At 50.0% G+C, this 18555-nt stretch overlaps 1 protein-coding gene across 1 annotated transcript in view; it reads left to right on the top strand.

Moving 5' to 3' along the window:
* The window catches only part of MORN1 (MORN repeat containing 1), a 135407-nt gene that overhangs the window by 12078 nt on the left and 104774 nt on the right, over window positions 1–18555 (top strand). The window contains exons 2-6 of the mRNA XM_006885931.1: window positions 3560–3631; window positions 6138–6236; window positions 8847–8957; window positions 11450–11540; window positions 12408–12495. Coding sequence (XP_006885993.1) covers window positions 3560–3631; window positions 6138–6236; window positions 8847–8957; window positions 11450–11540; window positions 12408–12495 — 461 coding nt within the window. The remainder of the gene's footprint in view (window positions 1–3559; window positions 3632–6137; window positions 6237–8846; window positions 8958–11449; window positions 11541–12407; window positions 12496–18555) is intronic.

Raw genomic sequence — 18555 nt, forward strand, 5'->3', positions numbered from 1 at the left:
ATATCACATGAAAGCAAGATTCTGCTGAAGATTATCCAAAAACTACTGGAGCAACACATCAACAGAGAATTGCCAGATGTGCTGGCTGGGTTTAGAAGAGGCTGTGGTACTAGGGATATTATAGCTGATGTTAGATGGATCTTGGCTGAAAGCAGAGAGTACCAGAAGAATGTCTGTGTTTCATTGACAATGCAAAGGCTATTGACTGTGTGAATCACAACAAACTGTGGCTGACTCTGAGAAGAGTGGGAATCCCAGAACATTGAAATTGCTTATGCAAAACCTACACTTGAACCAAGAGGCAGTCATCAGAACAGAGGAAGGAGACACTGCATGGTTCAAAATCAGGAAGGGTATCTGCCAGGGATGTATTCGGTCTCCATACCTTTTCAGTCTGTATGCCAAACAGGTTATCTGGGATGCTGGGCTGTATGAGGAGGTATGTAGTATCAGGATTGGAGAAAGACTCATCAACAACCTGCGTTATGCAGATGACACAACCCTGCTTACTGAAACTGAGGAAGACCTGAAACACTGGCTGTAGAAGGTCAAGGACTGCAGCCTCCAATATGGATTGAAGCTCAACATCAAGAAAACAAATATTCTCACCCCTGGGCCGATTGGCAGCATCATGATAGATAGTGAAGAGATTGAGATTGTTCACAGCTTTAGTTTGCTTGGCGCCACAATCAACACTTCTGGCACCAGCAGCCAGGAAATTAAAAGACGTGTTACAATGGGAAAGTCTGCTATTAGAGACCTTTCCAAAGTACTGAAGAGCAACGATATCAGTCTGGAGACTAAGGTGCGCCTGATACAGGCCATGGTCTTTGCAATCACTTGCTATGCATCAGAAAGCTTGACAATGACTAGGGATGATAAAAGAAGAATTGATGCCCTTGAGCTGTAGTGTTGGAGAAGAGTATTGAATATACCACGGACTGCTAAGAGAACAAATAGATTCATCCTGGACAGGGTTAAACCAGACTGCTCCTTGAAGGCAAGGATTTTGAAGCTTTGTCTGACATACTTTGGACATGTTGCAAGGAGGGACCAGTCCTTGGAAGAGGACGTCATGCTTGGGAGAGGGGAGGGACAATCCATCTCTATGAGATGGATTGATTCAGTGACTGGGATAATGGGGGTAGGTGTGTCAAAGACAATACAATTGGCACAGAATAGAGCAGGCTTTAGAGCTGTTGTACATAGTGTTGCTATGAGGCTCAGGCAACTCGACAGTGCATAACAATAACAACAATGTTATAGAGAGTATCCATTATTTCCACAAATGTAGTAGTCAGTTTAATTCTTGTGTATGCCATCTGGCAAGATGTATTTGTACAGTCTCCATTTATGTTGTTGAAAAAAGGGTATTTCCTGAGAATGAGTCATTGGCCTTACAAAATTATATCATGTGCAATCATGTCCATATTTTCCAATCCCTAATCCTTTTTTGTTTCCAACCAGTGGTAATATTAATGCATCTCAACTGCATCTTTGATCAATTTCATACAACATAAATTAGTAAAAATCTTCAATTTCTTCATCTTTGGCATAAATTTTAATTGGTGCATGCATTTGAATGCTAGTCATTAATTTTTATTAATAATAGGTCACCTTAGTGGACATGCTCCTATTACTGACATCATTGCATTTCAAGATAGGTCTTGAAGTGTCCTGTCTGTAAAGTTGTTATATTGTGGAGGCTTGTGTGTTGCTGTGATGCTAGAAGCTATGCCACCAGTATTGCAAATACCAACCAGTAGGGTCACCCACGGCAGACAGGTTTCAGTGGAGCTTCCAGACTAAGACAGACTGAGAATAAAAATAGCTGGGTATCTACTTCTGACAAAACCGACCAGTGAAAACCTTAGAGAGAGCAGCATTGGTGCTACGGGAAAGCAGTCTCTCTCTGCCGCCCTTGGTGGGTGGATGAGGGATCCTTATCTCTTTTTAGCTCCCATCCCTCAGTTGCTTGGAGATCTCCATGTGGCATCACTCTTCTGCCATCTGTGCTTGCCTGCTTCCATGCCTAATTTGCTCTTTTTGTGTCTTTAAAGTGATTTATGCCAATCACTTTAAAAAGTTTTATATTGGTTTGCATACAAAATTCATATACACTGCATTTCATTCATGCACCTTGTGTTTCGTACATTCCTTCATTCACATTGTGTTTCATATAATCATTCCCAGACATTGTGTACAAAATTAATCAGCATTGATTTCCACACCATATCACCCCATCTTCTCAGGTCCCCACTGTTGCTGTTAAGTGCCATCGAGTCGCTTGCAACTCATAGCAACCCCTTGTACAGTAGCTCTGATCCCTGCTCTATCCTGTGCCAACCTCATCATCTCCAACACACTCCAGTCATTGAGCCAATCCATCTCATCCAGAATCTTCCTCTCTTACACTGTCTTTTTACCCTCCCAAGCATGATACCCCTCTCCAAGGACTGGTCCCTCCTTACAACATGCCCAAAATATATCAGATAGAGCTTCAGAATCCTTGCCTCCAAGGAGCAGCCTGGCTTCACCCTCTCCAGGATGAACCTGTTTGCCTAGCAGACCATGTTATGTTGAGTATTCTCCAACACCACAGCTCAAAGGTATCAATTCTTCTTCTGTCATCCTTATCCACTGCCCAGCTCTTGGATGCATAGCAGGTGATCAGAAAGACCATGGCCTGAATCAGATGCTCCTTAGTCTTCAAACTGTCATCATTGCTCCTCAATAGTTTGTAGAGGTCCCTAACTACAGACTTTCCCAGTGCAATATGCGTCCTAATTTCCTGACTGCTACTACCAAGGGTGTTGATTGTGGATCCAAGGAAGATGAAGTCATTGACAACTTCAATCCTTTCTCCATCCATCATGATATTGCCTACTGGTCCAGTGGTAAGAATTTTTGTTTTCTTGATGTTGAGGTGCTATCCATCCATACTGAAAGCTTTGATCTTCTGCAGCAAGTGCTTCAAGTCCTCCTCACTTGAGAGTTTTGTCTCACATACTTTGTGTATGTTGGTAGGAGAAGCTACTCCTCACAGAAGTACATCATGCTTAGAAAGGCTTAGGGTCAGCAGAAGAGAGGAAGACCTACAACCAGGTGGATTGACACTGTGACTACTGCAGGGGGCTCAGGTGTGTCAGGAAGTGTGAGGATGGCCAAGCATAGGACAGGGCTCAGATCTGTTGTTCACAGAGTTGCTATGACTCATACTCAACTCAACGGCACCTAACAACAATGTTCAGTCATGACAATAGTCCACAGTGCGTGTGGCATAAGCAAGTGCAGGAATGAGTGGATACACAGGAAGCGGGGACCCTCCTGAGAGCTGTAGTCTGAGCCTTTGGGCAGCTGTGCCTGAGAACTAAGAAGACAAAGAGGTGGAGGCCTTTCATGGTGACCCTGAAAGCTACATACTTCCCCTTGGTGCTGCCTCTGGGTGGGGGATACACACACACACACACACACACACACACACACACACATATATCATACCCATTGGGTGTCACCTCATTAGCATTTCTGCTCACCAGTTCCTCTTCTCCACATTCAGGTTATGGTGTCTATGTGTACGCCAACTCTTTCTTTCGCTATGAAGGAGACTGGAAAGGAGGGAAGAAGCATGGTAAGAAAAAGCCCATGTTTCCTTCCTGCACCTGCTACCTTGCAGCCAGCCGAGGTGGCTCCTCAGGACATGGGACAGCCAGTGGCACCACACGAGAGGTCACAGGTTAGCTGGCCTCTGCACACTAGGTATCTGTGGACCCAGCAGGTGCCACCTGGCATTGGCACATTGGAGCTAGTGACAGCCAGTCCCATACTCATCAGATGTGCTGCCCCAGCAGCCAGCACAAGACAGGCAGAAGTGACGGTGTCCTGGAAGCTCCCCCGCAGCTGTAACTGGGGAATCTGCCCTGGAGCCCTAGTATTTCCATTCCAGAGCAAAAACTGAATATGAAGAGGTTATGCACGAGGATATGCTTCGGAGAAAGTGCAGCCAGAGTGCTCCTTGGAGGCAAAGATGACAAAGCTTCGCCTCACATACTTTGGGCATGTTGTTAGGAGAAGCTGTTGCTCCAAGAGGAACATTGTACTTGGAAAGGTGGAGGACTGGCCCTCAACCAGATGGATTGATACCATGACTGCTGCAGTGGGCGTGAGTATGTTAGAGATGATGAGGTGAGGAAGGCCCAGGACAGAACAGGGTTCAGATCTGTTGTTCCTTGGATCAATATGAGTCGTACTCACCTCGACAGCATCTAACAACAACAGGCGTGAGGATGGTGCAAATTAGGGCCAGGCTCAGATCTGTTGATTATTCAGAGTCACTCTGAGTTGTTCAATGGTACCTGATAACAACACATACTTTGGGCCGGTTGTCAGGAGTGGCCAGTCCCTAGAGAAAGATGTTGGGAAAGGTAGAAGGTCACGGGAAGACAGAAAGGCCCCCCAACAGGATGGGCTGACACAGTGACTGTAGCCTGGGCTCAAGCAGATCTGAGATGATGAGGATGGAGCTGGGCAGGGAAAGGTTCGGTTCTGTCCTTCACAGAGGCTCTCTGAGTTCCAGTTGGCTCAATGGCATCTAACAACAATGACAATCTGCTCTTACAAAGAGGTCTCTGGATGGCATGAACAGTTTGTACTGGACCCTTAACTGAAAAGTTAGTGGTTTGAATTTCTGTAGAGGACCTCGGAAGACCTGGCAATCTACTTCCAAACAATTAGGTATCAAAATATTTGTGGAGCAGAGTCCTCCTCTGACATCTGCAGGATCACCTTGAGGCAGAGTCCACTTGACAGCAACTGGAACCGGCTCTTGTTGCAAATCAGTGGACCCCTGAGAGTCGTGTGCCCTGAGCCCATGACAGCCTCTCCCACAGCACCCACCCCAGCATTCTCTGTCACTGTCTGTCTGCTGGTCTGCTCTCACAGGGGTGCTTTTTGTATTTGTTGGCCAAAATAGTAAACCATGGACTGCTAAGAGAACAAATGCGTCCATTTCTAGGAAATCACGCTATTCCTTGGAGGCCAAGATTTTGAAGCCCTACCTGACTTTGGGCGTGTTGTAAAGAGGGAACATTCCTCAGAGAGGGACATCATGCTTGGGAGGGTGGAGGAACAGTGCAGGGGAGGAAGACCCTGGATGAGATGGATTGACTCAGAGACTGTGGTAATGGGGGTAGGTGTGTCAGAGACGGTGAAGTCAGTTCAGGATTCAGAGCTGTTGTCCACAGGGGTCACTCTGAGTCGCAGGTAACTTGGCAGAACATAACAACAACAACCCCCTTTTTAATCTTCTTACCTTCACCACAGTGTTTGTTCCTCATTTTCATATGGGAACCTGTGATTTTTCCTCCCTGCCAGGTGCCCAGGCTTGCTGCTGGGTCAGACTGGGGTAGAGGAGTCCCCTATTTTAAAATCTGCTTCCCCCCATGTCCATGAGCCCCTTTCTCCAACTCCCAAGCTGACTGATGTTAGGGCATGGATGAGTGCTCGCTGAGGAGGATTGGGGATGGTTTCTTGGTTGTATTTTAATGAAATCCACTTCCGACGAGCCGATTCTTACTGGTGGAGGCCCTCCAGCAGGAATCTCAGGCTGTAAAACATAATGACTCTTAATTGGACGTTTCAGTGGTATAGTGTGTAGGTAGGTGGCTGCACTCATAAGCTAAAGGCGGTCCCTCTCCGGCACTTGGAAGCCACCAGCAGTCCCATGGGGGAAATTGGGCAATCTCTTCTCATGTAATTTACGCCTCAGAAACATGCTGAAGGGTCAGCTGTAAGGCATTTCCTACTCAAAGACAATGAGAGAGGAATCTTAATGGAAGGAGACGACATTATCTTTCTCCTGCAGAACGGCTGTCAGATTCGAACCTCTGGCCTTCTTGTTTGCAGCACAACCCCTAACACACTGTGCCACCAGATGTCCTTCAGGGGTGTGTGGGGGTTGGAAACTACCTTCTTGGTAATTATGGAGTGATGGGGCATGTGGGGAGCACGTGACGCCTACAGTGAGTGATGGAGGCCCACACAAAGGCCTCAGTGAGCACTGCGCTCCAGTTGCATCGGGCGGGTCTACTAGCAGCCACCACCAACTTCTCTACATGACTGAAGGTGTCTTTTACTAGGTCACGGCAAATTGTTGTTTAAAGACGGGAGTTACTACGAAGGCGAGTTTGTGGATGGAGAAATCACGGGGGAAGGATGCCGTCACTGGGCTTTGTCAGGTAGCATGGGGACCAGGGTGGGCAGCTCAGGGATTATAGATGGTCACTGAGGGGAGTGAGGGGATTGCTTCTGAAGGGTACGGGTGTTTCTGTGGTAAACAAGGAGGGGTCACTGATTTCCACAGTGGAGCTCATGACAGCGGCAGGCCATCCCAGGGTGGTGCAGGTAGGGTTTGCCCTGGCCAGGGTGGTCAATCTGCCCAGTGGTGCCCTATCTGGTGTGGGAGTTACAGGACACACAAAACTTTGGTTTCCCTAACACTTGATGGACTAAAGATGCAAACCTTCAAAAATATGTGTCCTATATTCTTTTCCCTGCCTTTTGAAAAAAACCCTGTGTTTCATTCATGTACATTGCTTTTTTTCCCTAACCCCCTCCTTTTACCCACCAAACTCAGAAACCCCGTGATTTCCCCCACCCTCTGTCCCCCTGTCCTCTCCTTTTCCTTCTGTGTATCCATACACATCTCTCTGGTGATTTTTCTGTTTTTACAATAATGTTCTTACACAGTATTTATTCTTATGTGCCTGAGTTAGTTCACTCAGCATAAAGCTCTCTATCCTCTCCTATGTTATACAGTATTTTTCAAAATTGTTGCTCCTAAGTGCTGCATAGTATTCCATCATGTGAATGTGCCACAGTTTCTCAACCCAGTCATTTGTTGATGGACATTGGGTTGTTTCCATGTTCTTGATACTGTGAATAATGCTGCTATGAACATCGGTATGCAACTCTCCGTTTGTATCAGTTCTGTTTTCCTTCAGGTATATTCCTAGCAGTAGTACAGCTGGGTCATATGGAATCTCTATGCTCAGCTTTTTGAGGACATACCTTCCAGAATGCTTGTACCATTTTACAATCCTGTGTTTCTATGTGGCATCAGGATCAGAGGGAGACTCATCAATAACCTATGTTATGCAGATGATACAACTTTTCTTGCTGAAAGTAAGGAGGACTTGAAGCACTTGTTGCAGAAGATCAAAGAAGACAGCCTTCAATATGGATTGCATCTCAATGTCAAGAAAATAAAGATTCTTACAACTGGATCAATAGGCAGCATCGTGATAGATGGAGAAAGATTGAAACTGTCAACATCTTACTTGGATCCACAATTAACACCATTGGTACCAGCAGTCAGGAAATTAGGTGTATTGCACTAAGAAAGTCTGCAAGTAGGGACCTCTTCAAATTATTGAGGAGTAATAATGTCAGTTTGAGGACTAAGGTGCATCTGATTCAGGTCATGGTCTTTTCAATTACTTGCTGTGCATCTGAGAGCTGGACAATGAGTAAGGATGACAGAAGAAGAATTGATACCTTTGAGCTGTGGTGTTGGAAAAGAGCACATCCCGTGGACTACCAAATGAACAAACATATGTCTCGGAGAGGGTGGAACTAGAGTGCTCTTTGGAGGCAGAGATGATGAGGCTTCACCTCACATACTTCAGGCATGTTGCTGGGGGTGGGGGGCTATTCCTTGGAGATGAACATGATGCTGGCAAGGGTGGAGAGTCAGTGAAGGAGAGGCAGACCCTCAACCAGGTGGATTGACAAGGGGACTGCCGCGATGGACTCTAATGTGTCACAAAGTGTGAGAATGGCACAGAATAGTATAGGATAGGGTTTAGACCTGTTTTTCATAGGGCTGCCAAGGGTCATACTCGGCTGGATGGCACCTAACAACAACAAAAAGTTTCCTTTATTCTTTAAGGATATTTTAGCCAAACTGCCTGGTCAGTGGTGGGAGGAAAGGGAAGGTGGTAAGCAGACGAGAAGACATCACTGGTACATCGAGGCCGTGGTAGGAGAAGGTACATCTCCTACATAGTAGGAGAAGGACAGATCCATGGTGGGGTCACCCACTCAGTATCATCTAGTCAGAACTGACCCATAGCCAACCCTCCAGCAGTTTTCAGAGGCTGTAAATGGCATGGGAGGAGATTACCCACCTTTCTTCTGGGGGAAGTTGATGAATTCGAACCATGTGCCTTTGGGTTGACAACATAATTCCTTACCACTAGGACCCCTGAACTCCTTAGTGGGGTGGGGATGACGGGGTTGTTGTTGTTTACTGTCTAGTCGGAACCAGCCCCATGAGCCTCCAGTGGATTTTCAAAGGCAGTGAGTCACATGGGAGGTGATTGCCCATCAATCCCCCGTGGCGCAGCTGGTAGATTTGAACCCCATGCCTTTGGGTTTGTAGCACAGCTTCTTACCACTCAAATCTTGGTGGAGAACTTACCTCTTTCCATAGGTGTTTAACTAGCCTGGGAGCAGACCCAGCCCACATGGCTCTGACCAGGCTGGGAGTGGGCCTAGATGGCCTGGTTCTGAGACTGGATGCCCTTCCTCGCCGTGAGCACACTGGGGGATGGGGACTCAGTATATACATGCATGCTGTCGGGGTCTCAGCCCAGCACCCCTGCAGTAACCAGGAAAGAAGGTGGTTTCGACCCACCAGTTTTCCACCACTGACCAGGTGATAAGAAGAGGAGGCCTGTCATCTTTTTTGAAGCAGTCCAGGGAAAGGCCTCCTCATTGTTGTCACTCCAGGGAGAGTGACAACACAGTGACCTGACATCCTGCCCTCCTTCATGTCTCCTCCCCAGAGAATACCTACACCGGACAGTTCCTGCTGGGCGAGCCTCACGGCCACGGCATCATGCAGTACGGAGCTGGCGGGCACTATGAAGGGGCGTTTTCCCATGGCATCAGAGAAGGTCAGTTACCGGGAGTGCCAACATTCCCTCAGCCCTGGGGACCGAGCGTGCTGGGCTAGTCCTCAAGCAGTGAAAGCTGAACTTGCTCAGCTGCCAGCCTGGGGGTCAGGTATACTTACAGGGGCCTTGGAAGAAAGGGCTGGCAATCTTGTTCTGAAAACACAGTGAACACAGCTCTGCTCTGAGACATACAGGGCTGCCATGAGTCAAAACCCATGACAATCAGTTTTTATTGATGCCATTAAGTCGACTGCAGGGGACAGTGACACGAGGCTGTAAAACTTCACAGGAGGACTGCCCCTCTTTCCTCCAAGGAAAGACAGATTCAAACTTCTGACCTTCTGTTTGACATTGGAACACCTAACACACCATGCCAACTGAGAGCTCCTCTGTTTAGTTAAAAAAAAAAAACACACCAAAACCCCCAAACAAGAAGACACACAACTCATTGTCATGGAGTCAGTGCTACTCACAGCTGACTCGCCACTGGGTTTCCAGGCTGTAAAGCACGGGAGGGGCTTGTCCATCTTTCTCCCTTGGAGCCAGTGGTGGATTTGAAACACCACAGAGGCGTGGCCTATGCATTAGAGTGAAATTCCCTACAGACAAACCACCTGGGTGCCATATAGTGCTAGTGCTGTTATGCAGAGACCACAAGTGGTGGCTTATCATCTCACAGATCTGGAGGATGAAAGTCCAGATCAGGACTGGACCCTGTTGGTTCCTTTCTGGCAGATCACCCTGGGCCTTCCTTGACCTTTGGCTTATACAGGGGTCCTCCTTTGTGGTCCATCTTCTCGTGTGTGTACGTGTGTGTGTATCTGTACTGCTCTGTTTATAACTTATAAGTGATTAGATTTAGGACCCATCCTTCTCTGGTCTCACCTCCTCAACATAACAAGGGGGGGAAAACCCACCTCTGTTTACAAACAGAATCCTGTTCACCTGCACCAGGGCCAATCTTCCAGCACCTACTAAGGTAAATTATAATTCAGTCAGTAATAGGGGGTCTGTGTGCCAGCACCCCACCTGAGGTTCTGACTGCCCAACTTAGATGAGCTCAGGAACTTGAGCTCAAGAATGGTATCATTTGGAGGAACCCCTGATCCAGTATGTCTCATGTTGAGGTTTGCACAGGAATCTTGGATGCAGACGCAGAACCATGCCCATCTCAGCCCAGAGTGGTGGGCCTTAGGAGATGGGTCCCTGACCCAGTTTGACCCACTGTTCACTGTGCACACGTCCTTGTACCCATCAGCTGCATAGCAAACCCCTTAGTGCCTTCCATTGGCAAGTGCCTGGGCTCAGCTGGGGCCCCTCCTAAATTACAGGTGACAGCCTGACTAGGGCCTGGAGGTCCCCCAGGGCAAGGGCAGAAACTGCAGACCCTCAAGGCCCTGGTGCATCCTAACAGAGATACTGTTTCCTATGAGTCAAAGCAAGTCAGGGCCTGGGTTCCCAGAGGGGGAGGAGATCCTCCCTCCCTGCAAACCTCTGCCCAGCCCCCGCTCAAGCCACAGCCTGGAGAAGCAGGGCACAGTGGTCTCTGTTGGCTGGAGGACCGTCTGCAGCCGAGAAGTGGGCAGACGGGTTGTGCCATGTGTGGTGTAGACTCAGCCACCTTACACTTGCACTTGCCTCATTGGGCTTAGAGGTAGGCACACTGTCACAATCCCAAGCGTCCAAGCTCTGGAAATGCTGGGCAGTTTGAGGAACCCGTGCTCCCATTTGGACCCCCCTGAGATTGAGATCAGAGAGCTATGAATGCATTATCCACTTCTGGGGGAGTGGAGATTTCCTTTGACCCCGTCAGCAAACCTGCAAACAAATCTTGATTGCAGAGTTGCACAGTCACAGCCACGCACAGAGCATTTCCCCCTATTCATTCATTCATTCATTTATATTTTATACTGGTTTACTTACAAAGTCCATATACATTGCTTTTCATACCAGATCTTTCCCCTTTCCTTTCCCCACCCCTCCCTCCACCCATCAAATTTACACAGAGCATTTTTAGTCTCAAGCATCAAGGTGTTTTGATTCCATAAACATTCATAGCCCATGGGGAAGAACTGTCTTGAGGACAATGGGTGATGGTCATAATCCCTACAAGAGCAGATCACTGCGTCTTTTCTCCCTTGGAGCTCTTGGTGGATTTGAACCGAAGACCTTTCAGTTAACAGTGTGACAACTGTACCACCAGCACAGACTTTGCACTCATTAAGAGCTGCTGAGAGCTGGACCCTGGAGTCACTTTCACCAATTCTGTGGGTTGGGATCATTAGATGTTGGCTCTAAGGTCTGGGCAGCCCATGCTTTGCAATTCAGATTTAGCAGTCCTCATCGGGAACAGTGGGGCCAGTGCCCAGGGGGCAGCCTGGCTCCTGGAGGGCCTCTGAGCCTTCTCCTCATCTGATCCCCTCATTCTTGGAGATGCTAGGCCCTCCCAAGCTGGGACACAAGACACTGGTCTGCTCTGCTTCCTCTCCTAGGACACGGGCTCCTGGTGGACCAGGCCGGACAGGTATACCAGGGATCATTTCACAACCACAAGAAGCACGGACACGGGCAGATGATTTTCAAGTGAGTAAGAGTTGGCAGAGGTAGCATCAGGGGCCCCATAGGTGAAAGACAGCAACTGACAGTGAGTGCACCTCGCCAGCCAGGTCCAGTAGGTGCAGGCAGGGGAATTTGGTCACCCACCGCTATAGCCCATTCCAGCCCCTGCTGGTCCCCAGAATTCTGGCTGTTAAAGTGCTTCTTCATGTTTCTCCTATTCTAGAATTTCTCCTTTATTTCCTGGAATTGTTTGTTTGCTTATTTAGCAGAGAAAGTCTACCGAGTACTTTCCTCCTCTCCACTCCCCTCCACCCGGATAAGCGGCCTCAGGAGGGCAGACGTGCCCTGTGAAGGTGGGAAGTGGGGAGCGGCCCCAAGCTCAGTGATACCCTGCCAGGCACAGGATAGACCCGCAGAAACACATTTCTCAACTCCTCAAGCAGTCTCCCCATGGAATCCTGCCAGTGAAATGTGTGGGCTCACCTTTTCTCTTCCTTCTTCCATTCTCCCCACATTTGGCTGCACAGCGCACTCCGTATAGCAGGAGGGAGTGAGAGGAGGCTGCGTCCAAACAGGCAGTGTGGTCCTGTCCCCTGCCGGCCCACAGCCTGTCAGCCTCAGCCCGGGAGCCTCAAGGTCATGCCCTTGTTCTCCCAGCCGAGCCCAGGCACAGTCAGTCTCCTTGGACCATCTGCTCAGCCCTATTTTTGCCTCAGCCCCTGGGGGTGTGTGCTGAGTGCCAGTCGGAGGGACCGGTCTGCATCACACAGCCACCTGGCTGCTCTGTGCAAGCCCAGTCCCCAGCCCCAGCACAACATCCCGAAGCCCAAGTGCTCCCCATGTGGGTACATTCACCCCCTCAGCTCCAGCTCACTCTGTCTCTGTCCCCAGGAATGGTGACCAGTATGAAGGCAACTGGGTGCTGGATCAGCGTCAGGGACATGGGGTGCTTTGCTGTGCTGACGGCTCCACGTACGAGGTATTGGGGTGCACACTTTGGACCTTCATTGCCTTCAAAGAAGGGGCCCCCTGTCCTTGGGGTGGGATTTCCAAGACCTGCCCTCCCTCCATCATCTCATCTGAACCTCTCAGCAGCCCCATGGGGTAGACATTGTCATCATTCCCGTTTTACTGATGAGGAAACTGAGTGTGAAAGCTGTTAAAGCAATGTCTCATCGCTAAAAGCTGGCCCAGTTAGCACTTTAATCTAGCATGTCTGATTCCAGCAGCCGCCCTCTGATGGCAACGTCACATTGCCTCACAGAAATGAGATCTGTTTCTTTAGGGACTCTCATACCTGCTATGAAAACGTTTCGAACCAAATATGTCCTTGCATCCAAGGTAGGCACCCCTTGTAGCTTAGGTAACCAATAGGCAAAGGGAAGCACCCCTGAGGTGAGGAGAAATGCACTGTAGAGTGGCATGCAGGTGGTCCCCCATCCAGGAATTAAAAATGGGCACATTGGAATTGGTAAGAGAAACCTATTCCTACCATAAGTTCCCTCCAGTGTCCTCTCTCCACAAAGCCTAGCAAGGCACAGCTGGCAAAGGAGAAGCATTTGCAGGGTCCAGCTCCAGTGTCACAGAGCAGGCAGAGAGGGGCCTTGGAGCTAAAAGGCAGAGAGTTGATAGCTGACCTGGCCCTTGCTGGGATAGAGCAGGCCTGGGAAGAGACTGCCCCACGGCATCACCAGAGAAGCTGCGCGAACATTAGACCTCAGCTCAGAAGGCCCAGCATGGCCACTTCCCCACTTGGGGAACAGAGCTCTGTATGTAAAACCGCTGCCTGGAGGTGCTCCTGGGGCAGCAAAGCCCTGGTCAAGGCAGTTAACTCGTGCGTGCCAGTGAGGCTGCCGCCCCAGCTGGCCTGGGCTTGCACCAGATTCAGACACCACTGTAGCCCTGCCAAAGCTCAGCCTCTCCTCCCCTAGGGCAAATACTCCACCATCATTAGGTCCAGCTTTTAGGGCAAGTCCTGGGCAGCTGCAAGTCATCACCTTCATTCTCAGACCTCCAGTGCAGAGCTGCAGTGGGAGAGCCCTGGGCGGGCGTCTCTCCTTCCTTCCCCGCCTCCATGCAGACATGTCTGCCACAAACATAATCATCATGGCACTTTGCAGCACCAGGGTGCTGTGTGACCAAGTTTCTAACCATCACCACCAGGTGCTTGGCTTCAGGTCCTGTGTTGCTGCGCCCTGTTCAAGCACTCTCCATGTATTAACTCATTCAGCCCTCACAATCCCAGGAAGAATGTGTCATTTCCTCACTTTTAAGAGCAAAGATGTCACTTTGAGGACAAAGGTGTGCCTGACCCAAGCCATGATCTTTTCCATTGCCTTATATGTAGGCAGGAACAGGACAACGAGTAGGGAAGACAAAGAATTGATGCATTTGAATTATGGTTCTAATAAAGAATATTGAATGTTCTATGGATGTGGAAACTACAGAACAATCTCACTGATTTCACATGCAAGCAAGATTTTACTGAAGATTATCCCAAAACGACTGGAACAGCACATCAACAGAGAGCTACCAGAAGTCCAGGCTGGGTTTAGAAGGGGTCGTGGTACTAGAGATATTGTAGCTGATGTTAGATGGATCTTGGCTGAAAACAAGGAATACCAGAGGAATGTCTGTGTTTCATTGACTATGCAAAGGCATTTGACTGTGTAGATCATAACAAACTATGGTTGACTCTGAGAAGAATGGGAATCCCAGAACACTTGATCGTTCTAATGCGAAACTTATACTTGGACCAGGAGACAGTCATCAGAACAGAGCAAGGGTTCAAAATTGGAAAGGGCGTACGCCAGGGATGCATCCTATCTCCATACCTTTTCAACCTATATGCAGAACAGATTATCCGGGAGGCTGGGCTCTATGAGGAGAAATGTGGGGTCAAGATTGGTGGACGATTTATCAACAATCTGCATTATGCGGATGACACGACCCTGCTTGCTGAAACTGAAGAGGACCTGAAGCGCCTGCTGCAGAGTGTCAAGGACTGCAGCCTACAATATGGATTGAGGCTCAATGTCAAGAAGACAAAGATTCTCACCACTGGACCAATTGGCAGCATCAGGATGGATGGTGAAGAGATTGAGATTGTACACAGCTTCAGTTTGCTTGGCTCCATAGTCAACACTCTTGGCACCAGCAGCCAGGAAATTAAAAGGCTCATTGCCATGGGAAAGTCTGCTGTTAGGGACCTCTACAAAGTACTGAAGAGCAATGGTGTCTCTCTGGAGTCTAAGGTGTGTCTGATACAGGCCATGGTCTTCACAATCACTTGTTATGCATCAGAGAGTTGGACAATGACCAGGGAGGATAGAAGGAGAATTGATGCCTTTGAGCTGTGGTGCTGGAGAAGAGTATTGAGAATACCATGGACTGCTAGGAAAACAAACAGATTTGTCCTGGAAAGGGTTAAACCAGGTGGCTCCTTGGAGGCAAGGATTCTGAGGCTCCGTCTAACATACTTTAGACATGTTGTGAGGAGAGACCGGTCCTTAGAGAGGGACATCATGCTTGGGAGGGTGGAGGGACGGCGCAGGAGAGGAAGGCCCTCTATGAGGTGGATTGATTCAGTGACTGGGATAATTGGGATGGGAGTGTCAGAGACAGTGAGATTGGCACAGGACAGAGCGGAGTTTAGGGCTGTTGTACATAGGGTCGCTATGAGTCGCAGGCGACTCGACGGCACATAACAACAACAACATGGATTGCCTTTGAGTGATGGAGAGCATGGAACATTTCATGGACTGCTGAGAGAACAAACAAATATATCTTGGAGAGGGTGTAGCCAGAGTGCTCTTTGGATGCAAGGATGGTGAGGCGTCATCTCACATACTTCAGGCACGTGGCTAGGAGGGGCTATTCCTTAGAGAGGGACATGATGCTTGGAAGGGTGGAAGGTCTGCAAAGGAAAGGAAGACCCTCGGCCAGGGGGACTGACACCATGACTGCCACAACGGGCTCTAGTGTGTCAAAGAAGTGTGAAGCTGGCACAGGGTAGGACAGGGTTCAGAGCCACTGTTCACAGGGTCACTATGAGTCATACTCGACTCAACAGCATCTAACAACAACAACAACAACATAGATTGCCAGAAGATCATGCAAATCTGTCTTGAAAGAAGTACAGCGAAAAGAAAAAAAAAAAGTACAGCGAGAGGTGTAGATGACAAGACTTCCTCTTAGATACTTTGGCCGTGTTATCTGGAGTCCGTGGCTGTTTAGCAGAAAAGAAGACCTTCAGCAAGACGAACTGACAGAGTGACTGCGACAGTGGGCTAAGAAGCAGGGATGCTGAGGACGAGGGAAGGCCGGGCAGTCTTTCTCTGTTGCTCTGACTTAGTGGCATTGACGCAATGACACCTAACAACAATATCGATGCGGAAACGGAGCCTCAGAGGAGTCTCTGAATCCAGCTCTGACTTGGATGCTGAGCTCCTTCCTAATCCTTACATTAGTGTAGCAAGCAGAAGAGAGGCAGGCTGCGACCCAGGACAGCACTGGGGGGCCGTGGAGGGGGAACCTATCCTTGTGGGGTGGAGTATCAGTCCTCCCCGGAATCTGCTCCCCCAGGGAAAATGACAAGAGGTATTGCCCCTCCCCCAGCTCCCTGCAGCTCCTCCCACGAACCCCACTCCCCACACCCACTGGACATTCATGTCTGGGCCACATTAGGACTTGTCCACCCCTTCCCTCTGATCCCTAGAAATGGCCACACGGTGAAGAGGGGGACAGGCTTGGGGCCACTGCTCCCCACCTCACCCCACTCCCATCTTCTTGAATGTGCTTCAGTTTGGGGGCAAGTTGGCTCCAGGGCACTCAGCTGCCACTCCAGCGACACACCACCAGGGGGCAGCCCAGCCCCGCTCAGTCCCCAGGCATCAGCCCTGGGCCAGGCTCCTCCTCTGCCTGACGCTGGGTTTTGAAAGGAAGCTTCAGGGCAGGATTTAGGATGGGACCACCCTTGGCCTGCAGTTCCAGGGCCTGGGTGGTGTCGAAGAGGGTGACCCCAGGTGGCAAATCCCCAGCTGTGAGTGCAGGCTTCAGAGCGGGACGTCAGGCACTCGGGTGTTTCCTTCTCACCATTGTAGTTTGGGGACCCTGGAGATCAGCAGACCTGGTGGGTGGGGCAGGCACTTGAACTTGCCCCCTCAGTGGGGAGGCTTGGCTGCCTAGGGCCTCCTTTTGGCCTTGAACTTCTCTCAGGGTGTTAGAAAGTGCTGCTCTGCACCAAGTTGTGCAGCTGCTTGATGGAGAGACGCCTCCGGCACTGAGTGTTGAGCTTAACCTACTTCTCAGTAGCTCAGTGGTCCCGGAGCCTCTCTGCTGTCAGGCCTGCACCCGCTCCCTCCGCCTCCTCTCCGCGGGGGCTCTGAGCCTGCTCCCCACTTGCTCCCACAGCTGAAAGTGGGTGGCAGGAGAGGAGTAGGCCCTGCCTAGTGGCCTTGTGAATGGCTCCCTGGGCCCAGCCCTGTAGTGCCTCTTCCCATTATGGCAGTCTCTCTAAGGCATGTCCCCTCAAAAGTCTCCCTTTCCCCAGATGTGCCCTGGCAAGGTGGGTCCCTATAAGGCATGTCCTTGCTTCCAAAAGATCTGTCTTCTCAAGATGTGTTCCCCGGGCGAGTCCCCACAAAGCCTATCGCCCAGGATGAACCCATGGCAATGCCTGTCCCATCCCCGTGTCCCGTCCCCCCACTCCCCCGTCGACGTTGTTCATCAGCACTGGGTCTGGCCTCTGTTTCAGCCACAGATGAGGATGCACAGTGACACAGGTGCCTGTGACCAGGCACAGGCTGCAGAGAAGGGTAGCTGCCCTCTGTCCAGAGCTGGGCCCGGGGACTGCGCTCATCTTTAAGGATGCAGCTGAATTGAATGGAGTTCCCCCTGGACCCGGCCTGTGTGGAAGGGAGCCACGAGGGCAGATGCCTTCTCATCCCCAGAGCAGTCTTCTCACCCAGTCACTCAGGGTGTTGCCCAGGTCTCTGGGGGAGCCAGGCCCTGAAGCTGTGTCGTTGTGATGGGGCTTCTCCCCAGGGGCCCCCCCATCCTGGGCTCAGCCCACACTCATGCCTGCCAGACCCACTTCAGAGGCAGCACAAGGCTCTTAGCACAACTGCTTGTGCGAGAAAAAATAATTACCCCGTCTGTCACTTGGCCCCTAATTAATTAGGAGAAGCAGAGGGTCTCACAGCGCGGTGTGACGCTTTCTCAGGAGCTCGCTGTGCGGATTCCGGCTGGCAGCCCTCCCTGCTCGGCTATCCAAGCATCAGGCACAGGGAGCGGCAGGCAGAGGGGTGAGCGTGAGCGGGAGGTGTCAGGCCATACGGGGTACAGCACTCCCCTCACATTGTCACTAGTTCAGCTCTGTCCACACTACAAGATCCCCAAAGACGCAAAGCCCTCCATTCCAGCCACAGGTGCTCTGCGCCTCCCTCTGCCTTTGTGATGATAGCCTTCCCCAAGGTTCTTATTTTTGCCTGTTGAAGTCTCATCTCCTCCTGCATTTCCGAGAGTTCCGTGGGCCTTTCAGGGCTCCACTCTGCTGGGCTACAGGATCTCACTCATTTTGGACAGAACGTGATCACTCACATGTCCCACCGTCAGGTGCACGGCTGCCCCCATCCAATAGTTTGGGAGATGTGTATGCCTTTTATGTTCTTCCCTTGGAAAATACACCTCAATGGGGAAGCCATGGACCACCATAAGATCCAAAACTCTATGGAAAAGTCCATTTGCCTCCCGGAAGCTTCCTGGGACCCCAGGTCCCACCTCCCCACCAGCATTCACGTCTCTATTTTAAAGATCATTTTCTCTTCTGAAAAGACTAGGCAGTGGTGATAGTTGCCACAGGTAGAGACCTTGGCAGTGCAAACAGTGAATGTGCTTGGCCTCTAATTCTAAGGTTGGTGGTTCAAATCCAACCAGAAGTGCCTCAGAAGAAAGATCTGGATCGGCTTCCATAAAATCCCCCATTGAACCCTACAGAGCCTAGTTGTGCTGACACATACGGGGTCCCCGTGGGGAGGAG

This window comes from Elephantulus edwardii, unplaced genomic scaffold (assembly GCF_000299155.1).
Source record: "Elephantulus edwardii isolate Elephantulus edwardi_28Jun2011 unplaced genomic scaffold, EleEdw1.0 scaffold00045, whole genome shotgun sequence".
Lineage (NCBI taxonomy): Eukaryota > Metazoa > Chordata > Mammalia > Macroscelidea > Macroscelididae > Elephantulus > Elephantulus edwardii.